We start from the raw sequence: 19,893 nt of genomic DNA on the forward strand, positions 1-19,893 counted from the left end.
GTGTGCACGTCTTCTCTATGTGGCTCAACAGTCGTGATCTCTCAGGCGACGACGACGGCGCCTCCACACGCGACGGCATGTGGGGCTTCGCCAGCTCGAGTCCTCCGTCGCACGGCACTATCGGCGCCTCAGGCTCGCGCGCGCTCTGGAACCGCATGGAACCAGCTGAAGAAGAGCGTGAGGAGGAAGCTTTACCCTCGTACTTGTCCTATCTCCAGCCAACGTTCCGTCCAGCGCCCAGGACGGCCAGTACGCACGGACCCGCTACACAACCTGTGCCATCCTTGTACGCGACGAAGCGCGGCGCACCGGGGCTTCCCGCGCCCTATCCACCAATTCAAGAACCCGTAGCTGCCACACGTGCTGTTGGACAAGTGGCGCGTAAGAGTTCTGAGCTTGCACAGGCCCTGGAGCATCTGGTGCTGGGCACGGTGCACCGGCATCTTGGAGACCGCCCGGCGTCGGATAATCAGGCTAGATGCAGATGCAACTGTGACACCATGAGGACTCAGATGCAGGAAATGGCTATACAGGTACAGATGCTACAGAATCAGGTGCTGGAGCTGACCAAGAACTCGATCCCGACTGCTATTGAGGTCGGCAGAGTGAACGTCAATGCTGCCAGCAACGGCAACTGGAGCGCGAACGCGCCGCCGTTCGTGCCGAAGCAGTACAAGAGCTCGACGCCGCCGCCACCATCGCCGACTGCAGTAGACCAGGCGACGGCTACAGTATTGAGTGACAGAATCTCGACACTAGAAGGCAGACAGAGCGCGTTCCAGTCGCAACTGGCGCAGATCGCCAAAGTGCTGGGCATCCCGACTGGGAAGCCTGGGAAACACAGCCCCGTGAAGCATCTGGTACAGACGCTGCGTGATGAAGTGGACGCCAAAGTGCAACAGGCCACGGCGGATCTGACAGTGGAGATCAGCGCTGCTCTTGGAGCAAACGGGGGAATGGGCGCACAGGAGGCCTTATCATCCAATGCGGTGCTAGCTGCTCTTGCAGGTGAACACGAGGCTTCATTGGCGCGCTTAAGCGGGTCGTTCGAACAGTTGCTCGCAGAGGAGGCTCGACAGCGAGCAGCGCTGGAATCTCGCGTACGCTCGCAGTTGAGTCAACAAGAAGAGTGGCTACAGCAGCTGGAAGGCGCATTCGGATCCCCGCACGATCCGGAACACGAACAGGAACATCGAAACAAAAACACGCGTGACGTGGACACAAAACTGGCGGCACTGGAGCGGAAATGTGACGAGAGTCGAGAGCTCTGTAAGCGACTAGCGCGATTACTGCCCGAACCATCGAGATCTAGACTCTCGTTGCGACGTGGAGACGAAGATGTAGAGGAAGGAGTGAGCTGGCCAGGACACATGGTAGGCAGAGGATAACGGCGGCTTGCGAAAAGAATGACATACTGTATTTTTTGTGTAAGAGTTATAGTGCGGCGTTGTTGCAATTGTTGATCTTTTTGTTGGATCAAGAATGGCGCCGTTCTATCGAGATTCTACATGGTCGCGTGTTGGGAGCGCGTGGGGGCAACGCAGCTGAGACCGCAAACACAGTCGACTTCCACTGCATCGCTCAAGTGAATCCGCCACCAATGAGGCTGTGGAGCGTTCAGAGCCAGAATAATTCGAACACGGTTGAAAATCTCTGCGTCAGTTGGAGGTTTGATGTGTTTGGCACCAGAACTCGAGTCACTCGTGGAGAATACTCAACAGCTTCGCCGTACTATTCCGAGGTTCATAATAAGATATCTACAGAAGCTTCAAACGTTGATCGCCGGAAGTGTTCAGTAGTGGGAATGAAGGAATAGCCAGGTGGCCGTCCCAGTGTTGTAAGTCAGGTAAAGTGAACAGGTAAAATGAACCCGTAACATCGTTATTGATGGAAAAAGGTCGAGACAGACATTACGAACGAGCGTAGTAAACGATATATCAGCTTTTCCCATATCATTACGTTGCTTCGGGACCAAGCTGGTTTCGTAGATGACTCCCCTTTAGCTGAATTAGCCTTGACGCCGTGTCTGTGAGTCGCTTCATGGTTGTGTATTGAGACCGTGTGAGCTCTGCGCGAGCGGTGGAGTCGATACAGCACAGCGTACCAACCGGGACTTCAACCTCTTTCCCAGAGGGATCATGCATGGACACAATGACTGGGAACCCCACGTAGAATCGAATGGAAAGCGCCTTGACCGCCACGATCTCGTGGAAGCGAACGTCTGCCTCTGGATGTGTCGCTAGGAACGGTCTGGTTGTCAACACTGTATGCTGGCAAATAGTCTGCTCTCGAGGCACAGCAGCGTGATGAAAGCCTGGGTTCGTCGCAGCCAGAATGTGGTTGTGCTTGACGCCCATGACCGTCACGAACGCGTCTGTACAGCCTGTGGCACGCACGGCTAATTGACACAGCAAGTTGAGGTCGCGCACGTCGCACGCGTTATCGAACAAATCGGGGATGGAGCGCAGTGGTGCTAGCTGGTAGGCGAGTAGCAACAGTCCTTTGTCATTGGCCACTTTGAGACGAGCGTCGTCGTGCCCTGGAATCACACTGGACGGCACCATTGTGACCGGGTCGTCTGGTAGATCAATTAAATACCCGCGACGCTCAGCACTGGCGACCACACAGGCGTCGAGCTTTGGCAGTTGGTTTTCATCGCTCAAGAACTTGCCGAGTTCGTGCACAGATACGTTGTCGTTGTTGCAATGTTCATCGTCGCTATCGTCGTACGTTGCATCACTTTCAGTATCTGTGGTTTCGCTTTGCCGGAGTAGCAGCCGAATGACAGACAACACGGCGGCTCTGTCCGCACCGTCAGCCGAGTCGTTGACTAACGAGGCTGCAAGGAAATCCGTAAGTAGAGATGCTGCACAGTCGTCGGGTTTATCTTCGACGACCTTGACTGGTCCTTTGTGGTTGCTTTTGTTGTCCGGATCGCAGACTTCTGAGTAATCGCAGGCTTTGACACAAGCGTGGCATCGATTGCAGACTACAATGGCCGCTACACGACCAACTGTACTCTCCATGTGCTCTGCACTCCAGCAGTCGACGCACACGAGATATCCGCATAGATAACAACGTCTCGTGTCCAATTTCAGCGGACGAAGACTTCTCTTCGCTATCGCTGAAGCTGCCATAGACAGCGACATCTTTACTGGTGCCAAGCTGTGTGTACAGCACGGACAGCGTGTGTTTGCGACCTGTATCGCCTCCAAGTCTGCCGGCATTTGGAACCCAAATCGTCGACGTCGAATGAGCTCGGGCAGTTTGGTGATACCACGAGCCAGCGCCCGTAGTCGACGTTTCTGAGCTTTAACATCGCTGATCTCGTCGGAGCAAGAGCTAGACACGCTCGACGTTGAGACGGCGCTGGAGCCAGAGCTTCGGCGTCGACTGCTACTGCGACTCGACATACTTCGGTCGCTACCTATAATAGAACCTTCAGTATCTTTCATCACGTCCTCGAACCACGCGTTGTAGACGACTCGAAGTCCCTTTCGGTTCGGAAGTTGGTCGACTAAGTACGACGCGTTGAGGCCGTGTAGCTGATCCACACGAGCGTTGTTCCCCACCACGCGACCTGGAGTAGACTCAAAGGGGAGCAACGCACGCTGGGAGATGGTGAATCCGTCTCGCTCTTCCTTCCGTTGGAAAAAGTCCGTGAAACACCACTGCTCGTTACGTGAGAAGAGGTTCGTACGCATAAAACTACTGGTCTTGACATTGAGTTGCTCCATGGTATTCGCGCAGGATTCTTCATCCTGTTGTTGCTCGTCCGAGCACGGCACGTCGCGATCGAGAGACCCAAAGATGAAATTCTTAGCGTGCAGACCCTGCATAGTGCTCGCGAGATCAACTTCCGAGTTCGAGCGAAGAACACTGGCCACTTCCTCCAGACTTGCATCTAGTCGGCCAGCACACATAACGTCAAGTCCAGGAAGATGAGTACCGTGAACTTGAGCAGTAGACGGTCGTCTAAACACGACAAACCGGTCAGCAGCTTCCACGCGATGCCACGGTCCACCTAGCTCCGGTCCGGCTGAAAGAGCCTCAAAGTCGACGTTCGTGTGAGATGCTCGAGCTCGATCCAGCATTTCGGCGTCGGATGGCGGTTTGTCGTCTGTCTCGCTGTCGAACTCATCACTCTGCTGCGTCGAAAAGGAGGGGGTCGGGTCGAACAGGTTTGAGCTAGTATAGGAGGATTCCGAGTACTGAGAGCCACCCCATCCACGCTGTCGACGCTTACTGGTGTCCTCGAACATACTTCGAACCTTTGCAAGACTTATCAGGCTAGGACAGGCTCCAAGCGGGGGGTGTTAGCCGTTCGTAGCTCTTTCGGTACTGAATAAAAGAATCCGCTGTATGATGAAATGGGCTTGTAGGGATCTCGCATGCGACCTTGCAAGAGTGGCCAGACCACAATGAAAGTTGCCGCTTTTAATTTAACGGGACTGTGCGCCTCAGCCACTTCGATGCCGTTCACTGGCCTGAAGCAGTTGAAGAGGAAAGCCGATGTCGCAATCAGGTCGCAACGAGGCATTTAAGTCAAGAAAACTGCTACTGGGATAAGAGATCGCCCAACGGTGAGCGTAGCCACAGACACTGACCAAAAATGCTGCGATTCGACCTTCATGATCGACCAAAAGTTCGATGTGATCGGCGCGACGGAAAAAGGCTCATGTCAAATACGATAGTCATTGTTTCTCGAATACGACTGCGAGTTCTTGCATCTTGCCAAAGATCATATTATGCTCTGACTGTTATCGAAGCGGTGACAGTGAGAACCGATTGAAGACCTAGGTTCTTATTAAACAATAGTACAAAAATATTTACCCTGTAACATAACTGTAAAACCTGTGGACGAAACGCGTTGCGTATCCATCCTTCGAGCTCCATGGTCTTACCACGGAGCTCGAAGGACACTTTTTTTTTGCAAATCCGAACGACATTTTCACTTGTTGTTTGTTGTTTGTGGTTTTTCGGTGGGTGCGAGTTCAGCCAAGGGTACGATTGAACATATTCTGACCTCTGGTAAGACCACGGAGCTCGAAGGACACTTTTTTTTGGCAAATCCGAACGACATTTTCACTTGTCATTTGTGGGCGTGAGTTCAGCCAAGGGTACGATTGAGCATATTCTGACCTCGTGGTTCGAGCAACGCAACGTGGCTAATTCGAATTCGAGTCTCGAAATAAGGGTTTACCACGCACCTGCACCTGCCTCATCTGTTGGCAAGACCAAAATTCATGTAAAACTCAAGTCGAGCAGAGGAGGAAGCGACATTTTGAATACGTATATGCTCGAAGCTCGACGAAAAGTGCTCAAACTTTTAATATCTTAACATTAAAGTTTCAGCTGATCCGCATCGAGGCGGGGCATTAACTAAAGGTTCATGCTATAAGACCGTTTCTCGAAAATGCACTTGGCAAACGCTTGCATCTTTGAAGCGCCCAGCCTTTGCGGCCCGCGAATTGCGGGTAGAACTGCGTTGTATTGACCGGGAAGCTTCGAGATAGTTAAGTGGCCAATAATTGAAGAATCAAAACGTGTTGCGAGCACGTACAGCAGCTCTCACTGAACATATCCTACTCATGGAATACGAAGCGTTACGCACTCATTAGGCGTGCTATGGAGCTCAATAAATCATCCATTTTGCGAGGAAAAACTCGTTGCCTTCAGCTGATGTCGCTTTTGTTAACAAGAAGGTTGTATTATAGGTTTCGTAGTGTAAGATTGGCTTCACTACGAAACTATGATTTCGGGTAGACCTTTCACGGGTCCGCTGCGAGTCTGATCTCGTTTTTTTTTATTTTTCTCGAGACAAGGATCTCCGCGGAAAAGGTAAGTGACAACCATGTTTCAAAAAACAATATCCAGACCCCTTTATTTGTCCCGAACGTTATGTGCACCAAACTCTATTACCAACATAAGTACCGACAGTCATACTTAAGTATCATGTAACTAGCCCAACAACCCCAGAATCTGTTGCTGTTGAAGCTGTCGACTTTTAAGTTGAATTAATCTGGAAGCTGTCTCCGCGATACGTCTCAACGTAACGTACTGCGAACGTGACAGCTCAGACCGGGCTTTTGGAGTAACACAACACAATGTCCCCACGGGCATTTCTGTCTCCATGTCGGTGGAGTGATCGATCATTGATATAGTTAGTGGGAACCCCATGTAACACCGCGTAGACAGAGCCTTAATAGCCCCAAGTTCATGAAAGCGAACGTCAGCTTCTGGGTGTGAAATGATAAACGGCTTTGGAGTCATGATTGTGTGCTGACACACGGTATGCTCTCGAGGCATGGTCGCATGGAGGAAAGCAGGGTTCGACGAGGATAAAATGTGAAGATGTTCGGTGCCCATGATCGATAAAAACGTGTTCGGACATCCCGACGAACGGACAGCGAGGTGGCATAAGATATCGAGATCGCGGACATCCGACACGTTCTCGAAGGATATTTCTGGAGCAGGGTTTACCGGTGCCAGCTCATTAGCAAGTAGCATCAGTCCTTTACTGGTAATGAGTTGAAGACGAGCATGTTCGTAAGGAGGGACAATCGTTGGGGGCACCATCGTCTTCGGGTCATCCGGATGGGCAATAGGGTATCCACGTTTCTGCGAGTTGGCGAATGTACAAGATTCAAGCTCTGGTAGTTGGTTGTCATCACTTAGATATCTCCCAAGCTCCACAACAGAAACATTGTCGCTGTGCAGGTCGTCGAAACCTTCATCAAAGCTGTCACTATCATCACCTTCTTCTTGCGATTGTTCACTTTGTTGGAGAAGTGAACGTACGACGGATAGCACAGCTGCACGGTCCGTGCTACTGGTTGTGTTCATCAATGAAGTGGAAAGGAACTCGGTCAATAAAGGAGCTAGAGCGTTAGTGTTGTGGTCTACGACAACTTTTACCGGGCCTCGACACTCTTCCTGACCAGGAGCATACACTTCGGAGTAATCGCAAGCCCTGACACTCGCGTGGCAGCGTGTGCACACCACAATGGCCGCCACACGTCCGACTGTGCTCTCTATGGACTCGGCACTCCAGCAGTCCATACACACGAGATATCCACAAAGATAGCACCGTCTTGTGTCCGATTTAAGTGACCGCAGACTCCGGTTCGAGAAGGCCGAAGCTGCCATTGAGAAAGACATCTTAATCGGTGTTAAACTGTGTGTACAGCACGGACAGCGCGTGTTTTCCACTTGAATTGCGTCAAGATCGGCAGGTACTTGGATCCCAAATCGACGGCGACTAATGAGATTAGGAAGCTTCGTCATACCGTGAGCTAGCGACAATAATCGACGGAGCTGAGCTTTACGATCAGCAGCTTCGTTCAGGCCAATGAAGCTCGAGTTTGAGGCTACGACCAAACCGGAGCTTCGTCGTCGATCACTGCTTTGGTTTGGTAAGCTCCGGTTGCTACCGCTTGAGACGGATAAAAAAGTCTTGGAGCTTACAGAAGGCGTCACGCTCAATCCAGCGCTTCGACTAGATAAACTCGCGTCACTACTGGAGGTGGTAGCCTCAATGTCCTTCACGAGATCTTCAAACCAGGCGTTGTAAACGACTCGAAGCCCTTTATCGTCCGGTAGCTGGTCAACCACATATGACGCATTCAAACCGTGTAGTTGATCAACACGTGCGTTCTCTCCTACCACTCGACCGGGAGTAGGCTCAAAAGGAGGCAAAGCGCATTGGGTTATCCTAAAGCCATCGCTCTCCTCTAGTCGTAGGAAATAATCCGAGAAGCACCATTGTTCGTTGCGACCGAAGAGTGTCGAGCGTAAGAAACTGGTGGTCTTGACATTGAGTTGTTCGTTCGAGCTAGCGTTCGAGTCATCGTCTTGATTTTGAGATTTTTCCGAGCACGGTACCTCACGATCGAGGGATCCGAAGATGAAGGTCTTGCTGTAAAGCCCCTCCATAGTGTTGGCGTGGTCGTCGTCGGAGTTTGAGCGGAACACACTTGCCACTTCCTCAGCACTAGCATCGAGCTGTCCGGCACACATGACCTCTAGTCCTGGTAGCCGGTTGTCTTTGGTATTTGCCGACGGTGGACGTTTAAACACGATGAATTCACCGGTTGTTTCCACGCGTTGCCATGGTCCACCCTTCTCTGGACCGGTTGAAAGTGCTTCAAAGTCGACATTCGTATGAGACTCACGAGCTCTTTGAAGCATGTCGGTGTCAGAAGGAAGCTTGTACAGGATCGCCTCGTCAAATTCTTGTTCAAGGTCATTACTTTGCTGAGACCGGGACTGTTTCCTGCTCGATTCGGAAGACTGCGAGCTGCCCCAACCGTGACGAGGCTTGTTCGTCTCGAAAATGCCTCGCACCTTGGTAAACCCCATTAGAAAAAAGTATAGATGATACTGTGATGATCTCAGCCGATTGCCTTTTCGGTTTTGGAGCGTGATAAAGTAGCGGAGGGTGAGAGGTGGGCAAGTGCATTGTGGGGGATGTTCGGGCGATTTCTATTCCAAAGATGAGATCGTTTGGATATTAATTTTAGTCATTCTCGATTTAGGTTAGGCTGGTTATGTACTGATAACAGGTCTTTCTCGATAACACATAATAGTTTTGAAAATTTCTAAAGTTAGACAAAATAGCAGAAGAGCCTCTAATTCTTTTCTTTAGTTTCTCCAAAAAACCTTACAGGCGCAAGTTAAGAGTTTCAGACTTGCGAAGAAGTGTTATACTGAGGCTTGAGCTTAACAAGCAAGGTGTAATACCGATGAGATGGGACCTTCGATATCACGGCTGTCTGAACACTCTGCAAGACCAGGACACGAATTATATGTTATCAATACTATGAATACTAAGTTATTTAGTTCGATCTTCCCCCAGCTGAAGTTGCTGACTTTTCTGTAGTAGAAAAGTTCTGGTAGTGTTTGCAAGTCGCGTCATCGTCGCGTATTGAGTGCGAGTGATCTCAACTCGGGGCTTCGTGTCGACGCAGCACAGCGTCGCCGCGATCATCTCCGGATCGCCAGGTTTGCCTCCAACGAGCGGAACCTTAACAGGGAAGCCAACGTAGAACCGAATAGGGATTGACGAGGTCGGTCCATGGTTCTGGAAGCGTACATCGGCTTCATGGTGCGCTACCATAAATGGGTGTGGCGACATCAACAAGTGCTGACACGTCGTCTGTTCACGTGGCACAACGGCACCAGCGAAATCGGGATGTGTACTAGCCAACACGTGCTCATCCGTTTCACCCATGACCGTCACGAAGGAATACGAGCAGCCCATCGTCTTGACAGCCAAACTACACAGCAGCTCCAGGTCTTGAATATCCGGTTTGTCGTCACTCTTCGCGTCTTCGTTTTTCTCCTTGGGGGCTAGAATACCAGCGAGTTGTAGAATCCCCGAAGCCTTTGAGCTGGCGATTCGATCAGCTTCGTTGCTTGGGATTGGGGAAAGAGGTACAGCGGCTTTGGGGTCGACCGGCAGATCCAAAACGTAATTCCTCTCCGCAGCGTTCCCAAGCTTGCACTCTTCAAGAGGTGGCAGATGCTCCTTGTCACTTAAAACTTGGCTTATCTTTTCCACGGCGTCGGTCTCGCCAAGTATCTTGAAGCGGGGTTCATTGCGGTCAAACTCGCTTCTGTCTTCGTCGCTACAGTCGTCGTCGGAATCGTCTTCGGAATCTTCCGAATCCTGTCGGAGAAGAGTCCGAATCACAGTCATCACGGCCGCATGCTCGGAGCTGCCAGCGTCAGAGTTCAGGAGCGAAGCAGACAGGAAATCGACTAGTAATGACACAGTCGGAGCGTTAGCCGCGTCCTCGACAACACGAGGTGGGCCACGGTGTTTCTCTCGCTGTGCGGACGTGCCAGCAAACACCTCGGAGTATTCGCAAGCTTGAACATTCGCACGGCATCTCGTGCATACGACAATGGCAGCTACTCGTCCAGCTGAACACTCCATGGTCTCCGAGTTCCAGCAGTCCACACAGACGAGATACCCACACAAGTAGCAGCGCTTGGTGTTCGACTTCAGCGACCCGAGATTGAGGGTGGTGATTGCCGACGCTGCCATTGCCAGCGATAACTTCAAGCTGTGAGTGCAGCACGGGCAGCGAGTGTTCGAAACATGCACAGTGTTTACATCGACTGGGACTTGAGCACCGAAGCGACGACGACGCACCACAGTGGGGAGTTTGGTGACACCATGGGCCATGGCCAGTAATCGACGAAGCTGGGATCTGTACTTGATGTTATCACCTTGATCGAATGATTTAGAGCGTTGGGAAGCGCTGGCACTGTCTTGGGAGCGTGTGGTTTCGTAGCTCCTGCGTCGGGATCCTTTCCGTTTGCGGGAATAGTATTCTTGTACTTCCTCTTCTGACATCTCAAACCACGCGTGGAATACTACACGTAGTTCTTTCTGGTTGGGGATCTCGTCGACGAGGTACGAAGCGTTCAATCCGTGCAGTTGATCCACACGGGAATGGTCTCCAACGATGCGTCCTGGAGTACCCTCTGAAGGAGGTAACGCACGCTTGGAGATCGTGAAGCCTCCGTGCTCTTTCGTGCGTTGGAAGTAGTCGAAGTAGCACCACTGTTCGTTGTGCCCCAAGATAGTCGTGCGAGAGAAACTCTTGGTCTTGACCGCGAGTTGCTCGTCGTTGTCAACGTCATCGTCGTCGTCTTCGTCTTGATTCTCAGAGCACGCCACCTCACGTTCATAGGATCCAAAGATGAAGCTCTTCGCGTACAACCCACTCATCACCGTGTTGTGTTCAGCCTCGGAGCTCGAGCGAAGGATACTCGCGATCTCTTCCACACTAGCATCCACACGACCAATGCACATGACCTCCAGCCCATCCCTTTGCTTGCCGTTGTTGCTCATCGTGGCTAATCGACGGAAGACTGCGAAGCCATCAACCGATTCCACGCGCTTCCACTCCCCACTGGTCTCTGGAGCTGCGGCCAGCGACCCAAAATCGATGCTGGTATGGGCTTCTCGAGCCCGTTTCAGCAATTCATCGTCTTTTAGGGCCGCGTTGAGCTTATTTTCGGCGTCCAACTCATCGCTTTCCTGCATCGGGGCCGGGATGAACTCGGTTCTGGAGGATTTCACGTGTGACGAGACCGCGTAGTCACGACCGCGATGATCCTTGAGCCTGCTCGTGAGACCCATTAACACTGTCGGAGAGTGTGGAGTCTTGCTGTGTGTGGCGTGTTGGTGAATGAGGCCCGACGTCCGACTTTAGCCTTGAATAGTAAAGCAGCCCGAGGGAGGTTTCGCCAACGGAATCACTGGAATTTGCTGCTGTGCTGATCAAAGGCTATGTCGCTTTGGCTCACGAGCAATTGATTAACTAGCGACAGTCTCACCCCAGCGGTCAATAAGTGATCTTGTCGCGAGTAGAAGTAGTGTTCAACAGATTAGAAATAGCTCGACTGTCGTTTCGCACTATAATACACTTTTTTTGCATGAGAGTGTGAGTTATCAGAATTGATAAAAAAAGCGATCTCTGTCATTTTCCAAAACACAAGCTGGCGGCCAAATAATCCTGGTAGTGCTACGAGTAGTAGTACATACAGCCCAATAGGGATTAATTCAACCCCATCATGGTGTGGTGCACAAAAAAGTAGGTATCGAACTCTTACATTTTACAAATGTAAAATCCTCGTTTTTCATACGTTCTATAATTACTTTTATTAAAATAAACACGATTTTCGGATCAGCATATAAACAAGACGAATGCTTGAAATGCAATTAACAGCTATATATCACGTTACAAACAAGCGGATCAATCACAAGCTAACAGTACTGTACTGTACAGTATGGCGTTAAATTGCGCACTACGCTGTATTCAATGGTTCGTTGAAGACCATCTTCAAATGCGCTATTATATAGCGAAATTATGCGGCTGAAGTGTTAGTTAATGCATTAGCAGACTTGACGTAAAGCGAGTCGCCAGACGAGAGCTGTACGGCGAATAACAAATCATATCTGCAGAAGTACGTGCAGTACAAACAACACCAGTGAAAATGAGTTTTGATTTCGGCGTCAGTTTGATAACAGGAGCCACGAACATGTAGTAGAGTCCAGTGATATATAGGGGCCAACCACGTAGCGTTGAGCGATAGCAAGCTATAAGTCAGTTGTACAGAGCAGTTGCGTACACGATGGTGATCGAAAATCCATGGCTTAGATATGTCGTCAAGGTCGTTGTCTAGAAGATCAGCTTGGGCAAGTCCAGCTCTGCACTCGACAGTATCATATCATACCATTCAATCGCTGTTAGATTGTGTTTCACTGCTCATACTAGCATTTTCAAAACTTACATCCGGATATGTTTGCTAATACTGAATCGATGATGTATCCACCACAAGACGGTCACATTCGGACAACGACAGACCTTCAGTATCAACAAGAGCGCTGTGACCACACACACGGATTAGTATTCGATGAGATGAGTAGATTGTCCAAAAGTCGATAAGTAGATAGTAACCACCGCAACAGCTCGCTCACCACTGCGGCGAAGGAGTATGGCCCAAAGTTAGGCGGGGCCGCCGCAGCACGTGAGCCAACTGAGTATTTGCAGTTGTGAGAAAATTTGAGAGAAACTTCTCGCCGAAGTGAATGTATCAAATAGTAATACCTCTCTGAATAGATGTACAAGTGAATTATTTAATTAAAAACAGAACATCAATAAGCAATCGTGTCTAGTATTAAAAATAAGGTGTTAATATATGCTACATAAGGCAGTAAGAGCAGTTAGTAAACAAAATCATGGAAACAAAACACTCAGGACAATGAATCCGTACCGGCTGATTGGAAATGACTACGAATTTGTAAATTTTCATTAAAAGTCCCCCGAAGCCTTTAGCTTTCCAGGACTGATAGAGCTGCGCAGCACCCCTACCCTTCCCCTCTGCCATGTCCCAAGTATGTCGATGCATAATTACAATTCGCTCAGTTTTTCCTACTTTCAAATTTTGACCACCTTGTTAGGCACTACCAGCCCAACTCTCTAGTCAAGAATAATCCAATCTAATTTATTAAATGTAAAAGATTCGAGAATATTCGTTGAGGACGTGGGAAGATATAAACGTGGGGCTATTGTATAACCAGGATTTAATCCTGCACGACTAAGTCATGGTCACAGATTCATACTGTAATGAACAGACCATTTAGCATGATTAATCAGGTATTTGGCCATGATTTAATCCTGGCAGCCGACTTGAAGTGAGAATTTCTGTCTGCAAATGCAATCGAAGAGCTCTTTACGCTCACTACGACGAAGCCCTATCAATGCTGCCTCTAAGAAAAGATCCATATCAAATTTACTGATATGCAAGGTAAAACAAACTTGCATTTAATGAAGTTAAATACATGTATTCAATGTAGTTAATGCAAGCGAGACTTACAACCAGCACAATTAGCTTGTCGACGTCGCGATAATGGTGGAAGGGATTACTTCGTCGTTGTCCCTATTGTCTTCATCGCTCTGGGCCTTGTTTTTCCTGTCTGCGCCGGGTGTTGCTGCACCAGAAGCGTCATCCAAAGGAAGTAGACGACCCTTCAGCAAGTAGAAGAATAACTCGACGCGACGTCTCGTGAGCGACTTGTCCGCATATCCATGTGAAGTCCAGGAACGGCCTTACAGAGGAACATCCAGCACACGTACACCCCGCAGCTGAACCTGTCGACTGGATGGGGTTGTGCTGCGCGATCACGTTGAAATCTTGCAATCCAGAGATCTTGAGATTCGTCGTGACACCCCTGGCAGTGTTCATGTATGGAGCTTGGTTTAGAGGGTGGTAGTAGTAGACTCTCTTCTCCTTGACCTTGACCACCACGCAGCACCAGTGAAAATGGTTAAAGCTCAGTGGCAGCAACACAGTTTCGACGGCATCATCGGCTGCATGTTGTAGAACAGCCGCTCGAATCGCTGCATCCACCAGATGCCCTTCGCTATTACGCGTCCGCTTGGATTTCAAGAGCACAGACTGGAACCCAGCAAGCTTGCATGTGGGGTAATCTTCAGATAAACGCCAGAACAACGCGCGTATAGCAGCGTCGGTGATCCATGTGGGCGGGATCGCGCTGTAGAGCGTAGCGTAGTCGTAGTCTGGGAGGCTCAGAAGCCCTGTGTTCCGCTCAAGTAAGATGATCTCAATTACTTCGTCTGCCACCTGCTTAACAAAACCGTGCTATTCGGCGGGGAGCGCAGCAATAGCCTTCTTCACAAGCCACTTGTGCATTCCGACGCCGTTCTGCACAACGGACTTCAAAGTCTGGATGCGCTTGAATATCTCAATTTGCCTGCGCGTAAAATTACCAGCATCTTTGATGACCACAACCTTCACAGTTCCTTGGGCTGACGATCTCTACGTACTGGAAGCTTGGCTGGACTGCAAATCGCCAATCGATATCGCCGGGTCGACAGTGTTTGACACAGGGATGACCTTCACACACGCGTCCAGCAGCTTACTGGGGAGGATATAGAACGGATCCTGGATTAAAACAGGATTTATCTGTGTCTTGAATTTTGATATTTTCTTCACTGCTTCAGTGTGTTCGACGAGGACGCTCGACAAACTTCTCTGCGTTTCGGTCAATCCAGGCTTCTGGTGTTCAAGAGCGTCTAGCAAAACAGTCAAAGTTACATCTCTGGCTGTCTTTCCCCCTGCCTCAGCTGCTTCGTACCATATCGGTCCATCTTTTCGCTAGCGCTTGTAGCTTTTATCTGCTTTTGAGATCTCCCTACCTTCTTGGCTTTAGGATTAATCGAATCGTCACTTCCGTGCTTGCAGTAGAATCTTTAGAAATATTATCTACGTCTTCACCGGAACTTATGCCAAATTTGACCTTGACTTGGTCAGAAGTACAGCTCTTCTCACCATCCAACTGTTCTTCACGATCCCCATCTGTACCCCCCCCCCCTCCGCCGGGGTATTAACAGAAGCCATTTTTTTCTGACGAACATTACGCCATTGATTTAGGATAAACCGCGACATGTCGCCAAACTAGGAGTCATCTTCGATATCTGCCATTTCGTTGGCGATAAGGTGTGTGGCTCTTACAGCCTTCCTTCTAGCGTTCTGATTGCGTCCTCTGCTTCTTGACCCCAGATCCATGATCTCCATTCGTAAGTCTTTCGTGCGAGAATTGCTTCACCTTCGTTAGAGGATGAGAAGTGGTGGTCCATCTACAAGACAAGTACACAAGTGTTAGAGAGCAGATAAATCCTGGATAATCCTGGAGGATCCAATCAAAATCGTGGATAATCATAGCAGATCCAAAATTTTACTCCTGGATAATCGTGGAAAGATATAAAAATCATGGATAATCCTGGTAATACTCACCTCTCGTCAATCCCCCCCAAGGAATACTAAAACCCGGTGCCTTGATATGTCTTCTGTACGCAATGGCGTGACGACATGGCAGCTTCGTCGACATTGGAAATTCACAGTCGCATCGCCACCTCTTCAAATTCACCCTGTGCTCGGAAAATTCTCCATTCACAACCACAGTATCACCTCCACTCGAGTCCTTGGTATAGTTGTAATTATCAACTTGAGCCAGCGCCGCCGCGTACTGCGTCTTGATATGCTCGGCAACGTAATGCATAGTGAACCGTAAAAGTGTCGCGTTTGTCTTCATCATAAGAATTGTTCACAAAACGCCCAATTTGAGACAGCCGATAATGGTATTCGTTTGTCACGCGGCGATCCTGGGCAACCAACGCTTTCACGCACATCGCCATGCTCGTAGATCCATCCACGCCTTCTTTAAACTTTTCAAAGAAACTCATTAAACGATTATTGGTATGATTCTTAATGTGCGGCAACTTTGCGCATAAATAGTAGACCCAACGATCTTGGCACGTAATCCAGTTCTTCTGGAAGTTTTCGAAATATCCAGTAAGACCCAGGCGTTCACAGATTTTCTTGAGCGATGCATGAACAGTCTTGTAAAACTCTTTACAGACAGCGTATACCATCTTGTGAATGATCTGGCTTGCATCTTCAGCTGAAACGTTCTCGAATTCTGGCTTCGACATCCTTTCCTTCAGGTACTGGTTCACGTGGAAGTGACAAATGAGAATTCTGGCGTCTGGAAAGTTTGATTCCAACACGCGAATCTCGTTCAGGTCATTATCCACGACAATCACCCGCAGACGCTGAATTCGTGTAGGATGAGATCGTTTGAAGTGATCAATCGCCCTCTCCACGTGCCAATCTCTGTTTACCTCTATCAGCGAATGTTGAACGGCTGCACCCTCGCCGAATTCGCTCATTGCCATGAACGTGAGAAGCTGGTAGTTGTATCTGAAAAATAAACATGGAGAATTCTGGTTAGAACCATTCTAATCCTGGACGTTTGAAAAGGACGTACCGATTCGTCTTGTGGCTGCAATCGACTAGCAGAATCTCGCTGAAGCGGCTGTACATGCGACGCATATGCACTGAAGCTAACAAAATAACCCCCGTCTCACCACAGGTCGTCTCCGCATCAGGCGACACGTTTTCTGGGTTAGCTGCCGCAAAAACTACAATCTCCCGTGCTGTAGTACCATTATCGTCTGTGCTGCAAACAGACGAAGCATGGCGGCGCACCAGATTGTCCACGTCGCTCTGGATGCCATTCTCGTTATGCTCCAGCAGGTAATCATAAATTTGGTACAACGAAACGAAACGGGCAATTCGAAAGACGGATATGCTGCCTGGGACGACTTCGTTCGCTGTGGGACTTTCTTTTCTTCCAGCCATGGGTGCTAATATACGTCCGCTGGTACGGTTCGTAGCCGTCGAGCATCAACTGGGCCTCGTCTTCACCCTTCTTCGTCTTCTTGATCCTTTTGTTGCGTTCTGCTCTGGGCATGGTCTCCTTGACTGGTGTTACTTGCAGCGTCCGTTGGTAGTAGTCCTAAACCTATTCTTGCCAAGCCTCCCAACTGGCGTGATACTTCACCGGCGGGTCCACAAACGTAAATGCGGCGTCATCATCGTCCGCTCCATCTGTTTCCGACGGACGCCCAGATTCTTCATCTTCCTCCGCCTCTTCACCGCTCGCCTGATCTTCCGTTTCATCCATTACGCCGTCACTGTTGCGATTCTCGCCGGTTTTTCTCTCTCCACCTTTTAAAAGGCTATATCTTCCTCCAACCAGGGGTTCAGGTGGTCCACCCACTGCGTATCAGAAACGACCGGGCCTCGGGGCAGGAGCCGTCGTTCGCCGGCACGTCCGCGAGCGCCGGTTGCATTAGCGGTAACTGCGTTCTGGGGCGAAGGCGGCACAAAATAAAATGAAATGCTTTCGATTATTTCATTTCGGAAATAGCCAAGTTCGGAAATAGGAGAGCTGTAATGTGTTTTATTTTAGGACGACCTTAGCGTCCAGGTTTCCCAGATTGAAAAAATACCCAGAAATCTGATTCTCCATGGATAGTCCAGCTAGGGGGCCAGGTTTCGCCCAGGTTTCCTTATAGAGAACGAAATCAGATTTGGCAATTTACATTCGGGAGCTTAAATGACCAAATCAGGTATTTTCCAGGTATAAAGCCTGGGAACTCATGTGTGCACGACTTAGGCTAAAGTGGAAATGATCGTAGGCAGTGGACGTCGGAACTCACCGCAACCAATCGTTTACTTCACCGTTTACCCAGGTATTTTACAGGCTTTAAAACCTGGGTAGATCATGTGTGCGCTACTTAGAAAAATTCTAGAGTGATGGCCGCTGCGGTGTGTCGGCGTTCACGCTCATGGTGGCGTACCACGAATGTACCATTATCGACTTCTGCACTATACAGTCATTGTCCAGGTTTTGCCCAAGAATTGACCATGTATTAAAATCGTTAGTGTTTGCATGCATGTTGCACTGACGGATATGCACGAATAACTAGCGCGGCCTCAACTTCATGACTGCGTGCAGCATCTCCCACCTCAGCTTCGTAATACAAGCTGGGGACACATCGCTGGGGGATTCGCTGCTCACGCAAGTCCAGAAAAACCGGCACACAAACACACCGCAACTGTCACTGTCCGTTTGCACCGGCTCGGTTACTTCCAAAGCTTCGTAGGAATCGTCACGTAGAGGCCCAGTACGGATTTCTTCAGCCATCTTCTGCAACCGTTTCTTGTTTCTCTTACCGCCCATACTGTCGTACATCTTGATAACCTTGGTGTCTCGGTCAACCACGAGGCATCCCCTATGCGTGCCACCAACATTGATAGGAAGAAGCACGAATTGGTGCGAGGCAACACTTTCACCAACTTTGTCGAGCGTGCTTGTAGAGATACGACTTTTGGTGGCCTTTGGCTGGGTTCCATTCTTGGCATCTTTGGCTTTTTGGGGCGGCGGAATGACGACTGTACAATTGTTCTTGTACCGTGCGAGACAAACCGCAAAAAAAAGCACGCATGGCATTATCGTTTAGCCAAGCGGAATCTCGAAAGCAAAAGAGATTGTTGCACGTCAGGTCGAATCCGAACCCAACCAGCGGTGTATACGGCCAACACTCCAGTATTTTTCCCATTATAATACCCGCTGAAGCGGGGCCACTGACCGCGGGTTTAACAGTGCTATTCAACCAGGTACAGCAAAGAACAGCATTGCGACAAGTATCTTGTAGCCCCCACAAGGATCCATAGCTTCCAGTTGCTCTCTGGTGAACTGACCAACTTTTTCAATTGACACCACGTAACTCTCAATGCTGCCCATTCGTTCACTGTCACTGTCCAACTCAATTTCTTCATCTAGCGCCAATCCGCCCCTCAACTTATCCAACGCATCATCAACAAGCGATTCGACTAGCCGGAATCGCACTCGATCTGGCACGTAATCTCCGTCGACGCGCCACTGAATTGACCTTCCCTCACCATTCTTGTTGACTGGAAAGGTAGTAAGGAAAGACCCAACTTCGCGAACACCAGGCATGATCATCCATAGAGTAGACACCACATCGCAGACGTCGTTATCCTTAAAAGAGCGCGTAGTTTCATCCCGTTATTATACTCTTTTAGTGCTAACGACGCCTTCACTTTCATCGCCGTACGATTCAAATGAGGTCGCCCGGCCCTTCTGACCTTACCATTCAGCTTGATTTTTGGTGGTTGGGCTGCGGTCGTCGACATCTCTGCTGCTTGAGTCGCAGGACCAGCCACCTGGGTCGGCGGTACGTCGTCGGAATCATCCTTGGTAGCCGCATTCGCATCGCTAGCCTCAGTATCTTGCTGCTGTTCAGAATCCACCCCTGCTCCTCCATCCGAGTTGTCATCATCATGTCTGTTGTCACCGTCTCGATTGGGGGCAGAATGCTCTGCCGTGGGTTGTCCATTCCTCATATTGTACCACCATTGATCCAACTGCGACATCGCATTAGCGAAGGCATCGTCTTCGAACCTCGCAAGCTCACCACTGATGCGACTAAGTGCCTGCTGAGCACGACTGTATTTCTCCGCTTCACTCAACCTTCCACCAGCAGCTTGTGAATAGGCTTTGTATATCTTAGCCACAAACGGTGCCGCCACCTCTGTCAACTCCTGTTGCGAGAGCCGGCTTTGACCAAACCACCTGCAAAACACATACCTGGTTAATACCTGATGAAAACATGGCCAATACCTGGACGCAAAGTCGACATACCTTGGCGCAATTGTCGAGAGCGGGATAATGAATGGATTGCCACAGCGCTTTCGGTACATCATGGCGTGTCTGCAGGGAAGCTTCATGGTCTGAGCAAACTCACAGTCGCACAAGTAACCCTCTTTCTCGATAAGATACTCACGTTGACCACCGCTGACAATGACAGTAGTGCCTTTGTCGATAAACGTGTAGCTGTTAGCAGCCTATCGCTATTCGCGGCACATCGGGAAAGGTGATTATCGTCTATTCCAGCATGGATTCTGACTTAGAGGCGTGAA

At 49.7% G+C, this 19,893-nt stretch overlaps 5 protein-coding genes and 1 non-coding gene across 6 annotated transcripts; 1 reads left to right on the forward strand and 5 right to left on the reverse strand.

Annotated features, from left to right (window-relative positions):
• Window positions 1-17: 17 nt before the first annotated feature.
• Window positions 18-1,388, forward strand: PITG_15470 (uncharacterized protein; the record flags this gene model as incomplete). The annotated part of the gene is made up of 1 exon (XM_002898368.1): window positions 18-1,388. The coding sequence occupies one exon, from the start codon at window positions 18-20 to the stop codon at window positions 1,386-1,388; it is 1,371 nt and encodes a 456-aa protein (XP_002898414.1).
• Window positions 1,389-1,955: 567 nt separating this feature from the next.
• On the reverse strand, window positions 1,956-4,262 carry PITG_15471 (uncharacterized protein; the record flags this gene model as incomplete). The annotated part of the gene is made up of 1 exon (XM_002898369.1): window positions 1,956-4,262. The coding sequence occupies one exon, from the start codon at window positions 4,260-4,262 to the stop codon at window positions 1,956-1,958; it is 2,307 nt and encodes a 768-aa protein (XP_002898415.1).
• A 1,699-nt stretch (window positions 4,263-5,961) lies between these two features.
• Window positions 5,962-8,190, reverse strand: PITG_15472 (uncharacterized protein; the record flags this gene model as incomplete). The annotated part of the gene is made up of 1 exon (XM_002898370.1): window positions 5,962-8,190. The coding sequence occupies one exon, from the start codon at window positions 8,188-8,190 to the stop codon at window positions 5,962-5,964; it is 2,229 nt and encodes a 742-aa protein (XP_002898416.1).
• Window positions 8,191-8,833: 643 nt separating this feature from the next.
• On the reverse strand, window positions 8,834-10,825 carry PITG_15473 (uncharacterized protein; the record flags this gene model as incomplete). The annotated part of the gene is made up of 2 exons (XM_002898371.1): window positions 8,834-10,301; window positions 10,371-10,825. The coding sequence occupies 2 exons, from the start codon at window positions 10,823-10,825 to the stop codon at window positions 8,834-8,836; spliced, it is 1,923 nt and encodes a 640-aa protein (XP_002898417.1).
• A 7,047-nt stretch (window positions 10,826-17,872) lies between these two features.
• Window positions 17,873-19,020, reverse strand: PITG_15474 (cysteine protease family C48, putative; the record flags this gene model as incomplete). Its single annotated transcript, XM_002898372.1, has 5 exons — window positions 17,873-18,236; window positions 18,373-18,491; window positions 18,552-18,598; window positions 18,703-18,842; window positions 18,944-19,020. 5 exons carry the CDS (start codon window positions 19,018-19,020, stop codon window positions 17,873-17,875), a joined length of 747 nt encoding a protein of 248 aa, XP_002898418.1.
• Window positions 19,021-19,817: 797 nt separating this feature from the next.
• On the reverse strand, window positions 19,818-19,890 carry PITG_33057 (the record flags this gene model as incomplete). The annotated part of the gene is made up of 1 exon (XR_009934451.1): window positions 19,818-19,890. It is a non-coding gene; the product is annotated as a 28S ribosomal RNA (ribosomal RNA).
• Between the last annotated feature and the right edge of the window lie 3 nt (window positions 19,891-19,893).

The sequence above is a fragment of the Phytophthora infestans genome, genomic scaffold, assembly GCF_000142945.1.
Source record: "Phytophthora infestans T30-4 supercont1.37 genomic scaffold, whole genome shotgun sequence".
Lineage (NCBI taxonomy): Eukaryota > Oomycota > Peronosporomycetes > Peronosporales > Peronosporaceae > Phytophthora > Phytophthora infestans.